The 26,348-nt window shown below is 41.1% G+C and overlaps 1 protein-coding gene across 1 annotated transcript in view; it reads left to right on the forward strand.

The window, feature by feature from the left end:
• The first annotated feature begins 24,228 nt into the window (after positions 1–24,228).
• Positions 24,229–26,348, forward strand: part of usp6nl (USP6 N-terminal like) — a 64,728-nt gene continuing 62,608 nt past the window's right edge. Inside the window, exon 1 of the mRNA XM_040036062.1 lies at positions 24,229–25,046. Coding sequence (XP_039891996.1) covers positions 24,977–25,046 — 70 coding nt within the window. The 5' untranslated portion in view covers positions 24,229–24,976. The remainder of the gene's footprint in view (positions 25,047–26,348) is intronic.

The raw sequence follows: 26,348 nt of genomic DNA on the forward strand, positions 1-26,348 counted from the left end.
TGCTGCTGCCAGCAGTCTCTCTGCACTCTCCAGCGTTTCTCCACGCAGAGCCACAAGGCCGAATATTTGTGTACCAGCAAGCTGGGAGTGGGTTACCAGGGCAACCCAGCACATGTGAGGCATGTACTGGAAGCCGATTGGATTAGACAGACACTTCTGAAGGGGGGGTGCTAAGAGATTTAACCTGATTACTGATTTTTTTTTTTTTTCCTTTGCACACACACTCAAAGAGGTGGCGTGTGTGTCAGGAGTGTTTGGATGGCTGATGTGATTTATTGTGAGTGATGTGAATAAAGGGAGTCTTGACTGATGAGCTAAGTCTTGTGCGGTGGAAAAGGTAACCGGCACCTTGGAGGTTTACGCGACTTTGTGTGTGTGTTGTTTTTTTGTTTTTTTTAATTGATGTGTGTTAGTGTGTAATGCAAAGGTTATGGGAACAATACATTTTAATGTTGTAATATGTTGTCATCTAAGAGAATTGATGCAGATCTGAAAAGAACTCGTGCCACTTGGGCCAAGGTTAAATTGTATATAACTCAGATTCAGGTTTGCATGCATCATAGCAGACTAAACCTTATTGATATAGACAGCTGATGTCAAAAATTCAGCATTCACCTCACTAATGTTTACAAAAATAACTAGAAACTAGTGAAAAAAATGCCGATTACCCACATAAATCACCATAATTGTGGATGCTTTTTTGGGAATTTGTTATACCATTTCCTGGGGGGCAGATAAAATGTGCACGTCTACCCTGACTGCACAAGGAGATTATTTCTGATTGGATCACTTCCCAACTTGTCCCTCCTTTCTACACAAATGAATTAGTTCTAATTGGATGTCGTCTCTCTTGTCTTTCATGTCATTTTTATTCATTGACCAAAGTGTCGATAGATTTCATCATAGTTTTTGTCCCTGTGCATTCGTTTTTATTTAGTTATCATCCTATACACAGAATTTAACCTAATTTCAACCATTCACCAATTGAAATTCAAGCATTTTCTATTGAATAGAGGTCTCTAACATGTCTAGTACACAACTGTTAAGGCTAAAAACTACCACATCTTCAAAAACACAGCATTTGATCAACATTTTATTTAGCTGTGAAATGGCTGAGATCAGAGACATCAACTCCAGATACAGAGATGACATGGATATCTAGTTTTATAAAATCTAAAACATGTTTATGTCGTTAATATTTGTATATCTAGATGTAATCTGTGCTAGTGTCATGTTGCGTGTTGCATGGGGAGCTTATCTGCACGAGTCTCTAATAACTTCATCATCCAGTCCTCTGCATCATTGTCTTTCTGTCTTGCAGATTTTTCTAGACCCTTCTTTGACTTCACTTTTTAAAAAAAACATATTTTCAACAGCCTTTCAGGAACTTTTTGCTTTTTTTGGGGGGTTATTGTAAATGTGGACTTTTTGTTTGGATTTGGCATAAAACCTCCCAAAAACTCAAGTTTAACCAAGAGCCAACCTGAATATACGAAACCACCGGCCTGTTGCAGCCTTAAAACAGTATCAGTGTTAAATAAACAATTTAAAAAGGTTGTTTAAAAAAAGTTAATATCTAACCTTTGTGATGGGATCTCGCTCAAAGGCAGAAAACACAGCAGATGAACAAAGTTGGTGTTTTTTTGTTGTCTTAATGGGGCCCGAATGAGCAGCCGGCGCGCTGGGAGAAAGTCTTTTATGTGTTTTCATTATTCATCTCAACCTTTGATAGAGTCACTCTCTCGCCTGGAGGTGGTTGGTGATGTTGATATCCTGGGCTAATTACCTTAATTACCCCCCTATAACACACAGAGCCACCGGCCTTGGCAGGGCGGGGTTAGCGTCCTCTAACAAGTCTCTTCCTCAACCAGGAAGGCTGACTCACTCCAGATGGAAGAAAGGGGGACACGATAGCAAGGATCATCTTTCAACTGCTATAAATGGATTAGACGCTGGATGAGGCTAGGGCTGCCACGATTAGTCGACTAGTCACGATTACGTTGACTATCAAAATCGTCGACGACTAATTTAATAGTCGACGCGTCGTTTGAAGCTTTGTAAGATCCCAAAAGACGCAGGAATAAGTAGTAGGATTTAAGAGTGTAATAACGGACTGAAACAGAAAAAGGCAGCACTGCATGTACAAGGATGCCAGCTGCCGTTAAACCCCGAAGAAGAAGAAGCTCTGTCCCAGAATTCATAGCACAGCCCAGCTCAGTTTCCAACAATGGCGGCAGCTAGTTAGTTTTAATATTACTCTTATTATTCTTTCTGGGTCACAAAATAAACGTTTAACATATTTTCAGACGAGAAAGTAGCTGTGTAAACTTGAAATATCGGCTCAGTTTATCAAGACACCACATATTTTCAAAAGCGCTCCGACGTTTTCGGAGACGTCTGTTACCCACCAGCTCGATAGCGAGCCGGGGGCAAGGCTCACTAGAGCCGGTGAGAACACCGGACTCCCAGCAAATCGTTTTCAAACCCACCGCTGTCTTTCGCTACTCAGGTTAAACATATATAAGTCACTTAGATAACTTAAAAATGTTATTGTTTGGCTTTTTTTTAGTATTTTATTTGTTCCTGAGTAAATCGGTTTGGCTGAGATTAAAGTTATAGTTTTTACACAGCTGAATAAACTTCAAGCAGACAACTGATTATCAGAAGTGTGAGATGCTCGAGAATATATTCCGGTGTCCTGTTATATTTTAGATAGCAAGGAGTTTATTAAACGTCACCGAAACAACCTGCAAATTTCATTAAAATTTAATAAACTATCATCTTGTCTTTATTTTTAGTTAGCACATAACTTAAACACTTAAAGCTGTAAGATAATGATAGTTATATAAGAGCAGATGCATGCTGGTGCAATAAGCTGTGTTTTATGTCCAATGGATGATGATCTGATTAGTCGACTAATCGCAAAAATAATCGGTGACTAGTCGACTGTCAAAATAATCATTTGTGGCAGCCCTAGATGCAGCATCACTGCGGGTGCTGCCTTGTCAGGGTTCTCACAGGAGGCCGGTGGGAGGTTAACTAAGGACCACTGGGTACCCTGGACAGGGTTCAAGCTGTTCACCAAAGGGTCAAAGGAAGTTTTTGTGGTTGTTCATTTTAGATTTTTAGACTATTATCTACGGAAATATAATTGAGTTTGTGTTTCGCAGGTGTGAGAGGGATCTGAATCACCAAGTGGAACCGAAAGCGATATTTTTAAGAAAGGAAAAAAAAAAGACCAGGGTCTTGAAATGTCACCACAGGTTGAGCTTTATTTACTCGTGGTCTCTGTGTGTTCATTGTTACACAACACATTTCATTTTGTACCTTTATTAGATTTCTGTGGTCATCTGCTCTGTATAGCACATGTCTTCAGAGCCGGTGTGATGCAACAAATAATACAATCTGTGAACAGAAGAAGCTGTTTGGCGATATAGCACAGAGTCATTATATCTGGAAATAATACACTGCAGCTCTGTCTGTAGCACAATAACTTCCAGCCCTTCCCTGCAGACCAGTAGGAAATGGATTCCCAGCAGAGTGATAACAGTGGAAGGAGAGGAGATTGATGACAAATGAGGAACAGACTCACAAGCTGTGCGATGTTTTATTGCTGTTGTATAAACAGCACAGTTAGTTAAAGGAGGATAATGGCTGTACAGGAGTTTCTATCAGCAGCAACAGTTTGGTGTGTCTACATAAAAACACTTAATAAGCTCCTATTTGTTCTGTTTTGTTAAAGCTTTACTTGTGATTGAATGTATAGCAGGTTGGCTGTTTTATCATAATCTGAATATCCATTAGAGTTATTGAAATGCTTTGCTGTGAAATATTTACAGAGCTCTCATTAAGAAATCTGCAACTAACTGCATGGATGTCAGTAATATTAATGTATGATATGGCTTGTTTTTGTGGTTCTTTTTTAGAAAGATAGATCTTAATTTCTGAATTAGGAGCTGTAGCTGGGAGATAATGCAGTGAAAGTAAATGTGATTCTTAAGGAAACATCTCATTTATCTGTCATGCATCTCTGCTCCTGTTCATTTTAAACACTTGTGGAAACAGCAGTTGTTTTTTTTGGAGAGGTGAAATTTTCCTTTCAGCACCACATGTTTTGCTAATTCCTGATATATCACATGACCTTATGCTTTCAAGTGTGGTGGTTTCACAAACAGACCAGCAGCCACCCAAGATGATCATCGCAGTGGCTACTGGTCTGTTTGTGAATATGCTAACTCTCCCAAACTCCAAAAGAAGCATTTAGATGTAATGCAAGTCTGACTTTCTAACATATGACCGCACATGCGGGATGAGAGTTTGAGGGCAGACATGGACCGTTAACTCCAATCTGTTCACCTGTCCTTCGCCCACACACAGACATGTACCTTCATCTCTCCCTGTCGGGAGAAGCCTGATGTCATCGCGTGGCGTGCTGGGCCCACAGTGTGTCTGGGCGTGGCGCAGGATAATTATCTTCTTCGTCAAAGCCTCATCTGGTCTCCATCTGCTGGACTCGGAAAGCTTAACCACAGAGCACACAGGGAAACAGTGTTTACACTCACTGCCCTGCTAGACCTGCAGCTTCTATTAAAACTCAAGTCGGTTTGCAGGTTTTTTTTCCAGCTTTACCCCAACAGTATCACATGTTAACACCTGGCTGCAGCTCCACAAATATACAGCCTTTCTATAGATAGCATCAGTGAAGTTCTGTTGGAAATATTTGTCTGAGCACCCACATGTTGGGTATAGCTCTTGAGGGAAGGGAGAGTGTTATTAACTCCACCATAATTTCCAAGCCTGGGAACTTCGTGAACATAAGCGTGCAGTCCCCACTATGATGCTAATCATGTCGGGTACGTGTCAGCTAATAGCGCTCGTGTCTCCCCGCTGTGCTTGTCATTCTTAGCTTGACACATTCAGATCCAAATAGCTCTTAGCGGGCGTTCAGAGGCGGAATAGAACTGTGTCAAAGCACTGCTTTAAACGAGGCGTGTTAGTTACTGTACTTTGAGATTAGGACCGTCATGTTGAGATGCCGTGAATGGCAGTGAAGTTCAGAACCTGTGCTGAACACTGCAAAGATTATGATCATAACCAAAGCCAAACAATGAGGAACTGAGTTTACAAAAAAAAAAAGCAGACAAATGAAGCCGAGGCTAAAAACCAGAGGCTGATGAGACACCTAGACTCCCATTTTAAATTCTGAACTATACAATAAAATACAGATGCTTATAGCCTGGAACAAAAAGCTTGTGTCTCTGATGAGCCACTTATGATGCAAGTTAAATCCCTGTTTTATGTTTATGGTATGTCTGTTAGTAATTAGTATCCTTGTCGTAACTGATCAGTTAGGGCTTTATCTTTTCCTCCATTTATGGTGATGACAGCCATCGATGCTAAAATCAAGGCTTTAAAACAGGGCGTCATGAATAAATGGCTATGTGAAGCTGTGATATACAGTTTATAATGGTACAACAAGCAGTGAGCCAGGCTGACCACAGTGGTCTCATTAAAAGCTAAAGCTAAATCAGACGGTTTGTACTTTGGGTATTTGGCTTATATGCAGAGTTATTATAGTTTTGATTGCAAAATCTTTATTTCACATCTAGTTTTAGTTAGTTTAGCTTAGTTCGCTATAATAAACCATCTTATTTGCTAGTTTATTATAGTAGTTGTAGTTGTAGTATAGTTAGGTTGCAGCCAGCAGCTTGTTAGTTTAGCGTAACGTTTCAAAGACTAGAACCTGAGAATTTATTCCAGTCGCTCTGACAAAATTACAAACAAAAAACGGGGTTTCTCACTGACTGTGGTTTAGTTAAGTACTTAAAAGATCTGAAGGATTTCTAAAGCAGCAGAGCTGTTATTGCTGCAGGCTGTTTCTTAACGTCTGAGCTATTGCACAAATCGAAGTTTTGTCCGGTCCTATGTTCCCTTTTTTTTCCTTTTCTTTTGCTTGGTTTGTGTTGGTTTAGCTGATGACACCACATCCCTGAAAACACTCGGAGGCAGCATTTGTTCTTGTGTTCATTGTGTTTTTCCCGTTAAGCTCTTAAGCCCTGAAGTGATGATGACACGTCTCCTGGTGTGAAATGTGTCCTCTTACTTTACAGCAGCTCCAGATAGTTGAAGCGTCTGTGCCCAAAGAATGACTCGAAGCTAATTATTGGCGAGATTGGAATTTGTTTGCGTTGGAAAAGCACCTTAGAAAACAGGGCCGTTTCGGTTTATTGTTGTTACGCAGGTCGGGTAGGTTTATTAGCCCGCTGTACTTCCTCTACTTCAAGGACCTGTTGCCTCAAGCATGCTGTGCATTTGAACTTGTACAGAGTCTAGGGATTAGGATTAGTCCAGATTTTATAACGGATGACATACTGTTTTCATTAATGCTGCTGTGGCACATCTAAGGGCTCCCACAGAAAGGAAGTGAGGCATGCGCCCCTAGCGTGGCATTAACGCTGCAGATGTGATGAATTTTCTCTGCAGCAGCAAAATGATCATCAAATCTGTGATGTTTACTCCCCAAATGCTACTTGTTGTTGTTTTTGCACAGACTCTTCTGTTTCTGTTCTTTTCTCTCTTCTTTTTTTTTTTTTAAACCTGCAGTTAAATTTGTTTTGCTGTCTGCTTTATCGGCTTAACACAGAGATTCAACCAAAGCAGAAGCTGGGAAAATGAAAGCCATTCACTTCAGAGCAGAAACCAGCAAATAGGAATTGATTATTTGTCTTCACAGCGTTGCTTCCCATTCTTATGTGTTGTGATAGCAGCAACCAAAACAGTTGCAATTTGAACAAATTTGTACTTTGAAGGACTTTGTTCATTATTTATAGCTCATTATTTTTGTTCTGTTCAGTTCAGTACACCTTGCTAGTATCAGATTTGACCTTATTTTGCCTTCACAGCTAATTTAAGTCTTCATAGCATAAATTTAACAAACATTCCTCATAGATTTTGGTCAATCTGCATCCCAAATGTGCTCTACTGGACTGAGGTTTGTGACTGTGGAGGCTATTTGAGTCCAGTGAACTCATTGCCATGTTTAATAAACCAGCTGGAGATGATCTGAGCTTTGCAACATTCTGCATTATTTTGCTAGAAGCAGCAATCCAAAGATGAACACTGTAGTTATAAACAAATTGACTTGGTCAGTAACAATACTGAGCGATGCTCAGGTGGTGCCACCAACATTGGTACAACAATTCTAAATGCGTATTCTATGTCATCCTTGTCACTATCAAGTTTTTTACCATATAACCACTTTCTTAAAAAATTTTATTGATGGTACTTGGGACGACGCAGAGTCATCACAATCACTTCCCTAGATAATCAAAGATCAATCAGTTTTAGGAAGTTGTGTAGTTTTCCTTTTAGGACCTCAGGAGAGATTCATGTTGTTCTGGTGTTTGAATCCATTTTGCCCTTGTGTTTGATGTAGTCTCTAAGTTTCAAGTCATACTACAATATTTTGGAAAGTATTTCAAGTCTGCGTTTGAAGACCTGGGAAACTTTTGGTGTGTGAGTCACCAGTCTAGATTCATTACAGGACTAAGATTCCTGAAATATTTTGGATTCACTTGTAAATTTAGCCGGGGTGTAATTTCAGCAAATACAGGGGTGAAGGTGGAAAAGTAATCTTCCCCCAATCCTCCTCCTCTTTTCTCTCTCCTTTCCACCACTGCACATGGTCTGCTGCCATGTTTTATTTTACGTCTTGCCCGTGTGTCCTCTATGACAGTCAGTGGCCAGCCGCTCTCTCTGTCTTTTCCTGCAGTGGTGAAAGATGCTCGGCTGCCGTGTTTGTGGTCACAGAGTTTGTGTGTGTGTGTGTGTGTTGGGGTTGGTTGGTGGTGGTGGTGGTGGGGGGTTGTTACAGGAAGGAAGCTTTGCTGGAATATGATTACATCTTCCAGTAAACAAGGCAGCAGGAGGAAATGGATCCAAAGACCCTATCCTCAGGGCATCACGGTGCAGATACTAAAGCTGGAGAGAGAGATTTAATGGGTAATATAAAGTTACCGAGCGAGCACATGTGCCCTGGTACATGGCTTTGAAAATCAGACCTGACCAGTTATTGCTTTCTTTATAGCCAAATCTTTTCTTACCAAGATGCTGACTCCATTGGTAGGTGCAAGCTCTCACAGCTCCACAGAATTTGGCTTCTTTTTCCTTTCATTCTTTTTTTTTTTTTTTTTTTTTTTGTTTTTTACATCTTATTGTTTCTTTATATACACGGGGATTGAAGGTTCATCCAGTTACCTGTTAAGTAGTCTTTGAAAGTGCCTGTGGTTTTTAAACCTGGTATGTTAGGTAAACACTGTCTACAGCGCTTCTACATATTATTGATTATTATTACATCAGTCTCCTCGCCGCACCTTGCTGTGATGTCTGGCTTTTTTCAGATTAATGATAATGAATGAATGATAAAAAATCTGTGTGCATTAAAGTAAACCTGTTGATTGTAGCAGCTTCTGTGATTCAGTGTTAAAAATAATCCTTCTTTCACAGCTCATCCTCTGACTGACACAAGCCATTTTTAGCTCAAGAGAACTTTGTTCTGATTGGCTGCCCCTCAGAAACAGAAGGTTTTGACAGCAGTTGGGCAGGGCTTGTACGCTCACAGAGATTACTTGTACATGTCCTGACCTCACAGCATTACTGGCCCTGTTCCAGCATTGTAGCGGTATGTTTACCATGGGAAATAAGGAAAAGCGTAATAGGTGCCCTGCTTTCACATATAAAATGCAAGTTTCCTTCATGGACAATGACATGAACTCCATAACTTCCTGAAACCCACTCGGCTTCCTGAAAATCAGTCTGTCAGAAATAATTAAATGATCCTGTTGTAGTTGGTATGAACTTACAGAATCATTCCAGCTTTCTTAAATGTATGTATGTGTACAGTTCAGGGCTGCAGAGGGAAACATGTTCTCTGTAACAACTGCCTTTATTTCCCATGATGCCTTTTGTGGAATGAGTAGTCACTCTGTCATCCACTGGAGCAGCCCTTAGCCTTTTTATTAGTTTTTATTTAATTAATCTACGTATTGAGCCTCCACAGAGGTGCAACTGCCTCTATGAGATATATATATATATATATATATATATATATAAAATTAAAATAAACATATATTTATTTGCTTTATTTTTATGGACAAATAGAATATAGGGCAATGAGAACCTGGCAGTAGGAAATAAGAAAAGGGTTAACGTGCCAAGTTTGTCAGCCCAACAGTTAAAAGTCCAAATATTGAATTGACTGACATGGAGAACTGACAAAAGAATATTTTATATCCTGGAAACTTTGATAAAAAAGATGCACTAAAATAGTTTCAATTTTTCTTGGACACTTAGATTTATTGGTTTAATTCTATTCCTTTATATCTGGAGAAAGATGGAGCAAACGCCTGACTTTTATGCAGCAGTTGGATGGTGACTTGTTGTTGCTGAAATTGTTGATGGGTTTAATTTCCTGCTTATGTAAACATGAGATCCCTGATGAGGGACAGCCTCTCGGTGCTGCTGTGGTTGTGATTGTATTTTTCCACAATCTTGTTTCAGCTGTTAAGACGCTTCTTCAGTCTGTGTATTTTTATCCCGGTTGATACAGTGATGGTTACTTCAGTTTATTATTTATTATTATTTGTTTTATTGTTTATTTTGTCAGGAAACCTGCATAAAATTATAAATATAAAAAAAGGAAAAATAACTAGCTGATAGCTAATTTCCATCTGGAGCCTCTGGGCAGGTAATCATACTATTGAACAAGCTATAAAATACAAATACATGTCTGAAATAATAGATACAAGTTGTGAAATACAATCAAATGTGCAGAGAAAACCTAAAAACCCTCCAGGCACACGAAGCACACTGTGAAACCTGTGTAAATGGCCAGGTGATCCCATCAAACTATGAAGCTAATTAAAAGGAAAGGGTCAAATAAATGCTGGATTTGATTAATGTGGACATAAATAACACAAACAGTCACCTCAGGGTGCTTTACATTAAAAGACCCTACACTATTTGAGCAAGCACTTGGTGACGGTGGGAAGGAAAAACTATTTTAACAGGAAGAACGAGGCTTAGGGAGGGGCAGCCATCTGCCACAACCTGTTGGGGGGGGTCATAGGTGGAAGAGGCGCTGATAAGCACAGGAAACCTGGAACCAAAGTAACTGAAAGCTATCCAAGCCAATGGGAGATCCTTCGAAGTTAAAGAGAGCGGGAAGGAAAGAAACACAATTTCAAGCAGAGATTTCCCTTGAGATGAACCTGTTTCATACCTTTGTCATCGCTCCTTTAATCCTTCATTCTACAAAATGAAATGCTTACAACGCTTTTGAATGCTGAAGCTTTTATTTGTCTCACACTGGGTTGGCCTATAAAACATCAGATGTAGTCAGGAGACAAATGGATAAAATGGACTTGTTATAGACAAGTCGTCCTGCAGCAGAGGTTATAAGACCGAGTCAGGTTGTCTTGGTTGAAGCATATTTTGTGTGCTGGGCAGTCAGTTTGGGGGTGGGTGTTTAAAAAGCCCCGAGGCAGTCATAACTAGCCTCTCAGAGCTGCCAAATTAGCACTTGCAGTTGGTTATTTCATTGCTGCTTGGCAATTTTTCCCCCCGTACTGTTGCACTTTTATCAAGTTTTCCAGCAGCATTATTTAGCTCAAAGCAGGTCTGAAAACAGTTGGTGTTGATTATATTTGGTTTTTTTTTCCTGATGGGGGACAAAAAACAGTTGACTACATTTTTGATCATACCCTCGAGACAGCCATAACTTAGGGAAGCTGCACACAGAGTAATTGACATTATCAGTGCATAAAATATGAAGATTTGACTTTCATATCAGGATGCAGAGACCTGTGGCTCATTGCACGTTCAGTTGCTGGCAGCTATTTCTTAAAAATTCATCTAGCTGATTGATTTAAACCGCTGAACTGGTTCACCCGATGAATAGCATTAGACCAACTGACTGCTAACTGAAGAAAAGAAGCTGCCATGTGCTGTCTGCAGCAGGCAGTCATTTTAATGGAAAACACAACGTTGTTTTTTTAAATAAATAATGTATATTTTAAACAAGATAATTGGACCATAAGAATTTAAGATCAACTGACACAAATTGCCTCCCTCTTTTTCGTTGGCTTTCTCCTTCACAAACACACTCAAATGATGTTGCTTTGCCACAGTCTCCTCATGGCTTCACTGTATTTAGTTGCCATGGTGAGCCGAGCAGCTCTACTGTTTTTCATCGACGGCGCTCAGAAAGTTTGAGGCATCAATACTTAATGTCTGGACATCAGACAAATGGGAGCTGGTACAACAAAGAAACCCTTGCTGTGCTTAAGAGTGTGGCTTTTATGATGTTTCTGCTCTTTGGGAACGTAGTGTGAATTCACCCACATTTCCCTCCACTTTGTTGTTGTCCTCATCCAGTCGTATTTAATAACAACTGATGTTCTCGTGCTATGAAACTGTGGCGCAGTTAAAGTTGGTATTGTACTCACGTCGTGTAAAAACTCTAGACGTGCGTTGCATCAGGCTCACTGAAAGCAGGAAAAAATAAACTACAAGGTTGATTTGGATTAAACCTTTTAAAATGGCGCATCAGCAAAGAGAGAGCACAATGAGATCATATGTCTGTGAAGGTTCTCAGTCATCCAGGTCATCGTAGTCAAAGGAGCTCTTTGGGGGGGTGTCACAATCAGCCAAGGTTTCAGATGAACCCACTGTGAGACCTAATAACTCAAATGTGTTAAATGTAAGAAGTAGGAATAAAAGTAAAAAAACTATGCTCAAGTAAGGTACAGATACCTGAAAAATCTACTTAAGTACAGTAACAAAGTATTTGTACTTCGTTACTTATCACCTCTGATTAGTATTGTAACAACATCTCTAACGACACAGCCATGAGTCATGTTAGTTACAGCTGTTATTTGTCTGTCAGTGTTAGACAGACAAATAATGTCGTGCTCCTTCCTGCATGCATTTACATGGTGTTTTGTAAACTAGACTTGGCTGACCACATTCACACAGTTTATCTAGAAGTAGGTGAAGCAGAGGTAAAGCCAAGCTTTGATGTATTTTAAGTGAGTCCGAAAGTAAGCTTTTACTTTGTAAATATCAAAGCAGGAGTATGCAGGTGAAGGAATAACGACAAAAAACCTGAATTTGAATTTAGACAGCAGCTCCCCTTTTGGTTTTTAAGCCATCAGACATTTTAAGAGCTTCGTGCACCTAAAAAAATGAAGTTATGGTCTCATTTGCTTGCTTTAAGTGTTACTGAATACAATAACGTGTTTATTTTGTAAATTGTGCTAATTTGAGTAAAAAAGGTAAGGAAGGTAAAGCAGTGTAAGCTTTGCTATGGATTTCAGTTAGTCATGTGCTCCTCGCTGATCACAATCTCTCTTCTTCTTTTTTTTTTTTTTTTAAGTCAAATGCACAACTATTACAAATGAGCACACAAGCATGGTGACTTAACAATTCGTAACATATCTTATCAGCTCTTAAGAAGCCACATTTGCAGCCTCTCGCAGTCACAGTGAGCAATTATCTTACAGTAAACCCGGGAAAGGCCACAGCACTCCTTTCTGAATCCCACAGTCACTGACAAACATCTCCCCACCCGTCAGCCCGTGATAAACGACGCACAGCCTATCGACCAGTGTCAAGTAGGATACACCTGATCGACTGCGTGATGTATGAATGTGTTCGTGTGAGAGTGAGAGAAGAGAAGAAGGGAGTGAGCGTGAAGCATTGTGGGTAATATTTGTAGACTCCCACATTGGTGAGGCGGTCACCGCGAATGTCTGACTGTACATACATCAAACATCAGCTCAATCTTCCTTACCCAGCATTCTCTGCTCCTGCCTTAATGACTCTTTGTTGATCTGTGTGTAGCTTTGTCTGCTTAAACAGCACACAAACACGCTAATGCTCGCAAACACGTCACAGCTGATCAATGGGAGGCTGGGTCATGCTGCCCTGGGAGAGTTTAGCTCTCAGGGAGGTCTGGACCTTAATGTGTACTTACATCAGAGTTGTACTGATTTATCGGCTTTCTGATATACTCGCCTTTGGTTAAGACTATATTTGGAGTTTTCCTGCTTGAACTTCTAGAACACGAACTTCTTAATTTTGTCGGCTTTATCTTGCCAGTCAAAGCCTGAAAAAATCTTTGAGTTTACTGTGTGCACCAAAGTACACTTACTGTGCTTGCGGTTTATTTGCTCTACAGTCTAAACCCAAACATAGTGTAGCGTAGTAGAGAAATACTGCTGTTATTCTGTTTACCCCGATGTATTGCACATCTTTATGTCCATGTTTATCCCCACAGCACCAATGCTGTAGGGTGATAAATGGTCTAGGATTGTTCAACAAGAAGGGCTCAAAGACAGATTCAGGATATTCAAATAAACTGCCTTAACTTGACTTTGAACAAGATGGAGCAAATGTGATTTCATGTCCTCCCTCACACACATTTTCTGGATATTTCATGCTTTTATGGGTATTATAAGAAAAATGTTGAGGTTGGATTGCAGTCGGTTACACTTGGAGATGAGTAAGTTCAAGGAAAATTGCAGTTTGGGGAATGAAAAGCAACATGTCCCTGAGCAGGCTCTTAACTAGAGACGACTAGCCTTAAACTACTTGGGTGCCCCAAGTCAAATTAATTTTACTTCAAAAAATGTCTTCCAAGGTTTCAGAATCTGTACTACATATGATACCCTCTATACTTGCAGCTGAACGAGGAGCAAAAGGAAAAAGAGCTGGGTGAAGTAACAGTGTCATTATAAAGCAGACAATAGAAGTTCAAAATGTAATAAATTGTAGGTTATAAGATGTACTGAACCAGTTCTGTTGGAACTGAAAGAATGAAACTTGATTAATCTGCAAATTCACCAGAGAACACCACTTATGACTCATGTGATTGTTGTTTACAAACCTCGGTTGGTGTTTTACGGGGCAGCGCAAAGCCTGAACAAACCACACAGAAAAATGCAGCAAATTATGCCAAACCGTTGTGGCTCAAAGCGAGGAAACACACCATGCAGTCAGCCAAAGTGACAGTGAAATATGCTCAAGTTAGATCTGCTGTTAAGCATATGATTCACTTTGTTTAATTATGTAATTATATACTTATATAATTACACGATGCTCTCTGTGCGTGGGTGGGGGGGTTTAACTGAAATATAAAGGTTAATAATGTTTAAAGCCAAATTGTGATTTAGTTGTAGTGCACCTTCACTGTTTTTGTTGTTATTATTATTATTATTTTTTTAATTTATTATTATTGTTATTATTTTATCGTTATTAACCTGGTTTTTGAAGTGAAGAACTCAAACAATTAAAGACTAAAGAGCAGTCAGCCAGCTCCTTGCAACCACCAGTCACTACAAAGAAATGTGTGTTCTGCAACCAGTTGGTGAGCAGTTGGTGAAAATTGATGGAAGTCTAGTCACACAGACCTCATAGTAACCACAGGTTGGCTTGCAACACCATCAACCTCCTTGCAGTTATTTACAAACCTTCGCCCACCTGTCTGAGAGTGATTGCAGTGAGTCTCAGACAGGTTGGCGAAGGTTTGCAAATAATTGCTGTCTAATTTATAAATGCAGACAGATTTCAAACACGTTGCAACACAGTGTGATACGTCTTGCTATGTCGACTCCCACGCAAGGTTGCAGAGGACATCAGTCATTTTGAAGTTAAACTGACATCATGTAGCAATAATTTGTGGGGGAATTTCTGAATTTCTGACTTGAAGCTGACACACCAAAGGTGGTCTGAAGTGATCAGTCTGCAACTGATTGCAAATGGTTGCAGACCTGTTTCCTATCTGGTATTGATCCCCATAAGGAAACAACCAAGAGTAATAATATCGCAAGTTAATTGCACACAGTTGCAATAATTTCAGTCATATCGTGGTCTCCAACCCCTTGTTTTTCTGGTGTGACTGTCCTCACTGCTCAAACTATTTATTTTCATACTACTATCAAATTACTTTGCCTTAAAGGGTTGTGGTTTTATACCATTAAATAACAATAATAATTGAAGCAATTATCTTGGGCGTGTGGATAAATGTTACTATTGGGCCACAAAGAGACATCCTTTCTTTAAAAACAGGCCTAATTTTAGGCTCAGGTGTGCTTCAGGTTATAATAACAACAGTTTGTTACGAACTATTAGTTATGGGTGCAGTCGGTGATGTGGGGAACGCAGGGCAGGTGCTGCTGGAAAATTTAACAGTACGGTATGTAACAAGCCATGAAGGACAGCGGAACTCTGGCCGAAGCCTGATTGGTCCGAAGGCTGCGCACTTGAAGCAGGAAATGACATGGGGAGGGCAAACAGGAAATGCGAGGCAGAGCGGCGAAGTTGTTCCAGCATGTTTTTCTTTTCTGGCCGTTCCCATTCCCTCGCTCGCCGCTGCACAACGCCAGGCTGCGAGAGGAAGGAGAGGGAGGAAAGGGAGTGAGAGAGTCAACTAGAGGAGGGCATTTTGGAGAAATCCCTCCCCCGCCCCTTTCAGCCATCACCCCTGTCCACAGACATTGAACTCTTGTGAAGCTTTCAAACTGCTGACTCAAAACTGGCTGTTGTGACGTGCAGAGGGCTTTGAGTTCACTGGTTCGCTGGTTACAGATGATGTGTTTTTTTTTTTTATTGTTTTTACTGCCATCTGCGTGGAAAACACCCTGAAACTTTTTCAGATATTATGTGATACCCCAGCTCTGTGCTGTGTCTGTCGGGTGGACAGAAACATGTCTCCGGTAGGATGATGCTGCTACATACCTGTAGGAGGTGTAAGTAGAAATAATCCTTGTAATAGCAGAACCGTGGCCACTGTTCCTACCTGCTTTATTGAATACATTAATGCTGTACTCTGAAGAGTCTTGTCAAAAAACTATTTAGCTGGCCTAATCTCCAAATTTGTTTTAATAGTGGAAGAAAAATGGTGGCTATAAAAGTGTTTGACAGAATTATAACCTGTCTGTGGAGTTCCCCTCCACTCTACGGATTGATTTAAGGCCTTTTAGACCTTTTATGTGGATATGCAGCCCTCATCTTTATTGTTCTGATCCATTCTTGCTACTCAGCCTAATTTCCTGCACTCTTCAGTTACCTTTCAGGCAACAAATGTCTAACAAAACAATTGATGAGTGGAACATCCCCATCTCCAGCTATTATTTCGACTCTACGAGCATGTTTCTACCAAAGTACGAGCTAATTTACAAGACAGCACGCGGTGTGATGAGTTGGTCATGTTCTTATAGTTGTTGCCGCGTCTCATCGGTATTCAGCAGCGGGAGCGCCGTGACGCACTGAAGCGCAGGAGGCAACATTAATCAATGTGGCGAGCAATCAGCACCCAGCCTAATTCAATCACCCCTCCAACAGAATGCTGCCATTAGGACAACAGAGGCGTGCAAGTGTGTGTTTGTGTGCTTGTGTGCTGTTGTGTCCGTTTGATTTGTTTGCATGCTGGTCCCTACGCCAGCCACTCAGCTGCCGCCAACCCGAAACAAACCCCTTTATAGAGGGAAGACGGAGCGGATCGAGACCATTATGGAGATGAGTGCTGTCTAAAATTGGAGATGCCACTTTCTTGCAGTCCACAATCGAGACAGAAGATCAGATGTGAGGCCAGAGAGATAACAGTGTAGTTGTTGTTGTCATTTTCTGCAGAGGAAGCTGAGATTGAGACAAAGAAGTGCTGTGAAGCAAAAAAGTTTTCTCTCTTTCTTTCGTAGCAGGCAGCAAAGATGGGAGTCGTGTTAAGTATATGGCGTCTGGACTTTAAAGCTTCTGTCCCTCTCTCTGTCTCCTTTGGGTAATATGTAACATAATATGTTATTCCCTGTAATCTCCCACGACTCTGGCTATTGTTTTACTACATCCTACATCATCTTCCTTCCTTCCTTCCTTCCTTCCTTAACCTATTATCACCATTATCACTCTGCTATATGGTTTTCCTAAAGAAATGATCCAGTCAGCATTGGGCCTTAAAAATGCAAGACTCAACATTTTTAATGACTGTGTGAAAATTAAATTGATCAGTTTATTATTATTTTACTAGGAACTTATCAGAAAGTTTACAGACTAACTCGCTGTTTTAATATCTGCCTTAAAAATGATACAACTTTAGTGTTGTATCAGCTTGTCATGCACCATTTGGCACAGCTGTATTGAAGACACAACTCTATGGCTGTGTCGGTCTTTCCATCCATTTCAATTATATATAAGCGGTTTTGTTCAGATAGACGGAGATGCTGCAATGGCTTGGAAAGATGAGACTTTCTGGAAATACCACAGCAACTTTTTTGAATCCTGCTTCAGCTGTTTCTAATCCTGTACCAGGGCTGATGTGAAGATTTATTTTCTGAGTCGTAACATCTATCATTGAAGAGAAGACTGGAAATCTGTACGAATCAGAGAAATCAAATTAAGTTTATAAGCTAATGATCCTAAAATATTAGTGAGAGAACCCTGTGAGGAAGCATTTGGCAATATTGGGGAAGAAGAAATTCCTTTTACGATGAAGAGATCTTTGCATGGCTGCCAGTGTTGTGAAACAACCACAAATATTCAAAGTGCCATTATCAGTAAAGAAGACACAGGAATAACTAAAAATGATGGGCAAGCAGAGGGAGAGCTAGAAGCTTTTTCTATAATAGCTAAGTGTAAATGGTAAATGGCCTGTATTTATATATAGCGCTTTACTAGTCCCTAAGAACCCCAAAGCGCTTTACATATCCAGTCATCCACCCATACATTCACACACTGGTGATGGCAAGCTACATTGTAGCCACAGCCACCCTGGGGCGCACTGACAGAGGCGAGGCTGCCGGACACTGGCGCCACTGGGCCCTCTGACCACCACCAGTAGGCAACGGGTGAAGTGTCTTGCCCAAGGACACAACAACCGAGACTGTCCAAGCCGGGGCTCGAACCGGCAACCTTCCGATTACAAGGCGAACTCCCAACTCTTGAGCCACGATCGCCCCTGTGTGTAGCGGTAGCTGAGCTGAAATTCCCGAAATAAACAAATGTTATGTGTGTACTTGGCAGCGGTGCAAACCAAAAACAGGTACTTAACATCAGTTCATTGCTGCAAAAATGCCTCCAGTGTTTTTGTGTTAACCTACGCCAACCTGTTTCAAGTCAGACCTGTTTTCCCGCTCTCCACAGTCATCTCTGTCTCCGCTTTCCAAAATTCAAGATCGATGACCCAATTCCAGCACTGACAGCATGCCTGTTGCGAGTTTGAGTGAAGAAAGCCTCAGACAAGCTGAGTTGTTATCTGGCCTGTAGATTAAAGAGGTGATGGATCCGAGGCTTGAGCGGACTTACAGTATCTCTCCATTGTCAATCAAGTGGGCAAACTCGTGAAAGACCTGTATTGATCTGTTGCCCGTTTATGACTGGATCTGTGGGTGCTGAGAGTCAGGGCTCCATCGATACCTTGCTCCTTCAAACCTGCCCAATCCAGCTCCAGTGATAGCAGCTCAATCCATATCTCTGCAGGCGCCCTGCACCTCGCTCCCATTGCTCACAGTTTTTCTTACTCACCTTACACTTTAGACTTTGCCTCACATGTGTGACTCTTTTTATGATCAACCTTTGAAATTCAGAAATGTAAAGCCAGTAAAACATGTCAGAAGATTACATATTGATTGTTGGGAAGGCTCTTTTTTTGTAAAAGTTGAAGAAAGGTGAGGATAAGGTTGGAGTTGATTGTAAATCCAGCCACATATTGGACCACACACCCATGTACAAAGAATAATACCCTCCATGTGTAATGTGAAAAAAATGTTCTTTTTAAATAGTGTCTTTATGATGCTAAGACTTAACTTTTGAATAAGGTTAAACCTCTTTAATTCATTGTGACAGCTGACAATGGAAAAATATGTAAGCAATGTCATTAATAGTAAACTGAGTCATTATCATAGCTGTAGTTCTTGCTCCGTAAGTTGAACCCATTTCATTTTTAGGTCTCACACTTTGTAGTGTTTCAAATAGAGCCGCAAAAGATACACCATAAATTAAAGATGTGTTGTATTTGAATATATAAATGGCTCATTAAATATGCATGTAGGCTATAAATGAAATATTCATTAAGCTGTTATAATGCAGCAGTGCAAATATATTTGATCAGTATATTTAATAGTATAATTGCTGAGATTTGTAAACATGACAAAGATAATGTAAAAGAATCCATCCATATTTCAGGCCAGACTGGAGCAGTCTAAGCAAAGAGCAGGAAGCATCCTAGTCACATGCCTAAACCACATCAATTGTTTGTTTGTTTGTTTTTAATGTGTGGAAGTAGTTAAAGAGCAACAAGGTCTTAAGTTGTTAAATCAAGCTGGGAATCCACAGTAGGAATCCACCGGCTAGTCGGCTGACTTAGCCTTTGGGGGCAATGGCAAATTTTTCTGAGCTCCCAGTGTCGTCAGCAGGTACGCAGAACAGGAATTCCTGGCAGCGTTTTAAAAAATAGGATCCACCCTGGAAGTTGTCAGGACATGCCCAAAGAGATGATCATCCAAAAACACAATAAAAAAACAGGGGATTTAAAAAAATAAAAATAAACATCATTTAGTTTCATGGTCCACTGGTCTGATGGGCCTGATGACAACATGTTGATATTAAACAACCATCAGCTGCTTGCTCAACATCGAATCTTGGTTAAAGGGGAAAAAAACCTATTAAAATCTGACAGTTGTGCCAACGTTGAATACCTAACCTTGCTCTGAAATCCATTTATCATCTTATTGGGCAGAATTATTAGGGTAGTGTTCTTCACAATGAGTTCATGTTTTAGAGATGGGCAACATTATATTACTGCTTTTTGTGGAGTAGTCATCCATTGAGTAACCTAAGTATTTGTTAATCAGATGTTCCGCAACTAAAAAAGAGCAAAGGTGTGCATTTCTTTTTTTTAATTACGATAATCTCGTCAGTATTTATTGAATTATAAAAGATGTTGTGACTGGACTTGGATTGTATGAGGAAACCATGTCAACATCTGTCTGCTTAACGTCCAGTTTCTGCCATAATGTGCTGAACAGTTTGATTTAGAGATAAGGTTTATGATCCCGGCTTCTTTACTTGCTGGTTTGTGGTACACTGGAAGAAATACTGCTCTTTGGCTCGACACACGCGCTGCTTACCTGCATTCAACAAGAACCTGCTCAGACACGACCGGCTATTAACTGCTGACGCAATACAAAAGGAAACTAACTGTTGTTCCCCTCGCCTTAAGATTCTGTATTCTCACATCTTTATTGGTGTTACAAAGAAAAGAAAATGCCACAGGTGCTTCTACTGCTGTAGCACATCCACCCACAGCAGTACTAGCTTTAGGCTGTGATGGTTTTGATGCACGCCGTTAGCGGTGAGGCTAATCTGCTAGAAGCTGGTGTTAGCAAAAGACTGAAGGCGCTTGAATGGTGATCGTAGCGGTAGCTGCTAAAAGCCACGCTTTCACCTTATGTAGTGGGGTCACAGCCTAGCAACAGTGGGTCTGAGGCTTAGCAACAGCAGCCACAGATTCAGTCCAGCAATGCGGTAATTGGACTTTCTGACAAAGTGCCGGTGGACCGACACGCTAACAAATACACACACACTTCATCACAAGGACACATGTGCACACTTGTAGTGCACAACCCTGCTTGTGTGTGATGACGAGGAGTGAAAGACAGAGAATGTGTGTCATTAGAGGAGAGGGATTGAAAGTGTTTCTGTGTGTGAGGGAGAAAAAGTGCGCCTTTCATTTGAGTCTTTCCCTGTGGCTCTATTTATATTAATGATGAACCTTGGTGCTTGTGTCGCTGCTGCTTCGCCCGTCTGCGCGCTGCCCTGTCCTTGGGGACTATGAATTATGTCTGTCATCCAACAGTATTTGCAGTATTTTGACAGTTAACACTCTGCAAGAGCTCAAGGTCACATCTGGGTTAATATCATTTTGTTATAAAAAATATTTATAAGCTAGTGAATATCAGTTAATTACCAAGTGATCATTTTCTGATTACCTGATCAATCCATTGGTTACTTTACCAATAAAAAAAATAAAATAAACCACAACAACTTTTTAAATGAAAAACTGTTTCTTTACAAATAAATAGTACGTAGTTGTTTACATGTTCGCCTAACAACAAGGAGAAGCTCCCCAGGACGAGGAGACACCGATTCCCTTTGGGGTTACGTCAGGGAGGGCATCTGCAAATTCAAACATGTGGAGCAACTCGTTGTTGAATATTTGGAAATATTCACACTGCTGTCTGATTGTTTTAAGCTTGGAAAGCCCTGTAGTGTTTGTTTTGTTTTGAGCTACTGATGAAAAGTAGTTGTGTGTTTTTATTTTTTTCATTCTCTTCCAGATTGGTGATACTGTGGTTTGCAATGGGTATCTAGATAAAGACAGAATGACAACCTCCTTGTGAATAGGGAAAATCAGTCATTGCCCATCTAGTGGCTGCAAGTAGCTGTAGCAACCAACTGGTCACCCAGAAGACGGGCATGCAACGGTATCAACCTCTGGGTCACTGCAACCTGTCTCCAAACAGTTGCAGTCTAACTCAGACTGACTGCAGTTGCTCTCACAAACATTGCAGACAGACTGCCAACCTGCTGTAATCAATCTGAGTCTGTGCTGAGGCATCTCTTTGGATTAAGGGAATTCATGTTCATATATAAAAACGATGCAGTTAAGTTTCCACCAAGCAGCAAATGTTTGTTCTTTTAGATCAACGAGGTCGCAGACTGACTCTGTCTTATTGCTGTTTTGCCATGAGGCACCAAAGTCAGTTTAAATATGGTAACGGACCATGAATCAATGCAAACCTGGTGTCCATCTTCAACGCAACCATTTTGCAGTCCCTGAGACAGCAAGTTCATTTCTGGTTGTTCCGTGGACTGTAGCATTTAAAAAACCAACAAACAAAAAAACTCATGCATGCATCACCAGAAGCGTAGGTCTCCGTAATATGTGACCAACATAAGTGTGATGAACAGATTTCATGCAAACTGATTACTTTGACCTATCAATCCAGTATTAAATAATTACTGTAATCCTAAATTTTTGCATATTCGTGCATGATTAAGCCTATTAGAGCCACTTCAACTTTAACAGCTTCCCAGTGATAATCAGTGAAGCTCTCATCAGATCTCTATTAAATTCATATGTTAACAAGAGCACGTGTTTTGTCCTCGTGTCACCAACTGTCACTGGCATAACTCTGCTAGAGATAAATAAATTACAGCTAGAGGCATACAGCACCAGTCTGTAATGCAAAATACATAACTGGAATTATTATATCAAGATGATGTGGTTAGAGAGCTGAACAGAGCGGAGGTATGTGGACTGATTAGAGATGTAATAATAGAGAGAGGCAGAGAGCAGGGAAAAAAAGAAAGATGTACACACAGCTAACAAGCGAGGCGGAGAGTTACCAAACATCATTATGAAATGTGTACTGTACTAAGACTTACTGGATTTAATCAACTCTCTAATCTCATAAAAGAATGGGAGTCCCTGGGGTACTTAAAAAAATAATCTCATCAAACATTCCCGTCTATAACGGAGCACTGAAAGTCTGGATTTCTTGAAATCGGTAAATATATCTGTGATGAGGGAGGCATATGTCCATCCCGTCTCATACGGAAATAAAGAAATGCATGTCAGTGTTGTAATGGAAAACAAGGCAGGGCAAGAAGATGTGTGCAAAGCATTGGTCCATTTTACAGATGTTACACTGAACATAAAGCTCCCAGACAGGAATTGGACCAGTTTCTCTTCTGGGTATTGTTTCCGAGTGTAAGACTTGGCTTTCAAAGAATTAAAAGCTGTTGTAGAATTCCATAACAGTAAAGATTACATAAGGAATTTTGAATTTTTTGGATGCTCTAGCTGTAGTTTATTTGTCAATACCCGTGTTGTGCCAGTGACTTGGGGATAAGTTGAAGCTGTTATCACGGCGACTTTCGTACGTATTTCAGAATGTCGGTGGGCCAGTTTGAGCTCTTGTTGGAGGAACTGGGACCACATCTGAGGCACAGAAATTATTTATGTGAGCCAAGTGACCCAGAGCAGTGCTTAGCTGTGTATCTGAGGTACGATAGGATTATTTTACTATTTCCACATCGTCGTATGTTCAGTATGCAGGCACGTTATGAGCTGTGAGCGGGCTTGCTGCAGAATGCAGAGATCCAATTGGGCAGATGTGTTTATTCATATGTGTTTATTCTAAAAATCGACATGGATCTGAAAAAATGCATGCTGGAAATGCGTCCTTTATGGTTGCTGCGAACAGCTGCAACCAGAGTAGGTGAGCCCAAAAGATATTTTTAATGCACAAAATATTTGCACGAATCTTGAACATCTGGTGTGTAAAGACCTTTTCTGAGCATCTAATCACTGATCTTTTGCTTTAGTAGAAAGCCTGTTCATCCTACTGAGCTACAGCCACCTGGCTGCTGATTGGCAGTAACTGCTTCTAGATGTGCTTCTATCCTGGGTCACAAACTTTTGAATTATTTCACCTCCATGCCTCAAACTTTCACAATCATGCTTTGCTGCTCTTTAAAAGAGGATCATTGTCTCTTGGAGTCCAGTATCGAAGCAGGCAGCTCATCAAGGCACAGAGAACCAAAGGACGCCGTGTCCGTATTGACAGTATTTGACGACCTGGGATGAGAATTTGTTGCAGAGAATGGAGAGATGTCCAGAAGAAATAATACGATGCAAACGGCAGCCTTTTAGGACTCTTTACAGAGGTAGATAAATGTTTCCTGATAAGCACTTTTGGCAGCATGAACAGCTTACAGAACAGCTCTTTTTACCACCTGGATTGGAAGTTTGCAAAAAGCAATTAAAGTGTTCTTCTTACCTCTGGATGTCAGCTCCACTGATGCTGCTCTGTACAAATCATCACCTCACAAACACAAGACCAAGCATCTCCTATCCCTCTGCATTCTGCTCATGCTTCACGGCAAATGTACACGAAGAGAAAAATAGGGAGGGGGTGGAAGAAAGCGGCACAATGAGAAGAGGAGAGAAAAAACAGAGAAGGGCGGAGTGGTGGAGAGGAAGGGAGGGAAGGAGATGCTGCGGGTGAGTGAGTGGAAGCGCCCATTAATTTGAATTTAAAGGATGTGAGGAGAGGACGGCACGAGACGCAGCCAGCCTTGGAGGGAGGAGAGAGGGGCGCTGGGAGAGGAAAGAGATGGATGAGAGGGGGAAAAAAAAGAGTCTGAAAATGAGATGAGAGAGTTGGGCAGTTAAGAGGCATCACTGCCGGTCAACTGTGCATCTATTGATCCGCAGCAGCCGGGTGGTTTTTCTGCCAGAGCCACCGGAGATAAAACGGATGAAAGGGGGGAAAAGAAAAGACGACTGCTGTGTTGTGCTTTTCTTTTTCATTTTCATTTTTTTTGTTTGCTGCCAACCTGCGAAGTGAGAAGTGTGTGAGAGCGCTCCAGCTGAGCACATCACACGCAAGATGAGCACATTCAGTTCGCAGAGTCTGAGCTGCCTCGAACATCCACTGCTACTTTCAGCGGCCGCCAGGAGTTGAGTCGAGATTTACGGGCTGCTTCACGTGGAGCTGAGGCAGCATCCAACGCAGGTGAAGCTTGAGATTTAGTGTTTACTGCTGCTGCACATCTGTGCCGTCAGCTGTTTCATAGAAAAATACTGTGAAAGTGGAGGATACTTGAGCGCCGGAGAGTTTGTAAGCATGTCTTGACATCTGGAGAAGGAAGAAGACTGAGCCGGCAGCTCTCGTCCTGGCGTCCTGAGGTGCGAATGGGATGCTGAAACCAAGATCTTCAGGAGTCAAGATGTGGATTAGGAGATGAATTCCGAGGAGGGGTCGAGGAGGGATGAGATTTTTCGGGGTGAGAAGGCAAGAAAGGGCTGCCACTGCCCCGTGGCACCTCCGCCTGCCTCCACCGCCACCTCCCCGTGAACATGCAGGTCCTACAGATCGTCAAGGAGCTGGTGTCGCCATCCAGACGCAGGGCAGTGGCCAGATTCGGAGGTGTGTGTGCGCATTTTATGATTTTATGATTTGAATCAGTGCAATGAAGACAAGATCAAATCTACCTGACCAAACATTATTTTGGGAGAAAGGTACGAGGAGAGCCTTGTTGAATGTATGCAGACTGATATGAAGTGCATGCAGGTTTTCAGTAATTCTCGTCCCTGAAGCAGGTGAAAGGTCTACTGTTTTACTCTGTTATGATGTGCCTCACTGTGAGGAGCTGTTAATCCTCATCAGACAACTTCATTACTGTAGGTTTCAGTGGAGTGTTGGTGTTTCACAATAGTTTAAGGTCACCGCCTTTTCTTGGTGCAATTTCAGAAATATTTGTTACTCTGATCTGCATAATTAGTCATGTATTAATTTGCAAACTGCTGCCTAGAAAGTGCCATCCGACTCTGTGTCACTTGCAGCCTCTTCTCAAGAAAATTTATAAATTTGAAGTTGGTGAATAAGATGCATAAAAATGCTCCCAGCAGGTGCTGAGGTCCAGTTTAAAAAAAAAAAAAAAAAATCACATTGCTTGAAGAAAAGTGAAGCCCTAAGATGTGCGAGACTGATGCCTGCAAATAGATAGATAGATATATAGATATCTGCATATGAATACGTAGAAGCTGCAGCCGGGGGGAAACAGAAAGCCTGTCATTCACTTGTAGTCTGGCTTTTATTGACCACTTGGGTTTTGAGCACACTTTGGTACGCTGTGTGTGGTAAGCATATAAGGGATGTCATTTTCTGTAATGCATTAGATAATCATGGGCTGTTTCGATTTAGCTTTACGTTCATTTTTCATTTACCTGCATTCGGCTACAGTGAAAAGGAAAGCTTGGCTCAGATATCTGCTGCCTGCACGCGAAACCCCTCAAAAGTAGCAGCCGAGGTTAAGTCAGCAGACTTGGGCCTGTTGTGTTTAGACCAAACACAAAGCAGTTCTCTTAGATGGAGAGATTCAAAGTATGAAAGATGGACGTAGCTATAGATTAGCACAGCCTGGTTAATCTCCTTTTCTGACTCTTAGAAGACCAAATTATGTGGTTAGAGACGGGGCACATACAGCACTATTAGAACCACATTTATGGATCTTTAATGCCCCCTTTGTCCCTAAAAGTCAATGTCACAAGCAACACTTCTGATAGTTGATTTGATGTGGCCTCCTTGGCACAAAAACGGTCCAGTTTAATAATAAAGTTAATTAGTTTGTACTGAATGTCATTGTGGATGAGTTTAAACTTTTTGGTGTGCCATGTGTCATTAGTCTGAATGGGACGGACATGCCCCTCGAGCAGCTTCTGTAATAGC

The sequence above is a fragment of the Simochromis diagramma genome, unplaced genomic scaffold, assembly GCF_900408965.1.
Source record: "Simochromis diagramma unplaced genomic scaffold, fSimDia1.1 OVJJ01000816.1, whole genome shotgun sequence".
Classification (NCBI taxonomy): domain Eukaryota; kingdom Metazoa; phylum Chordata; class Actinopteri; order Cichliformes; family Cichlidae; genus Simochromis; species Simochromis diagramma.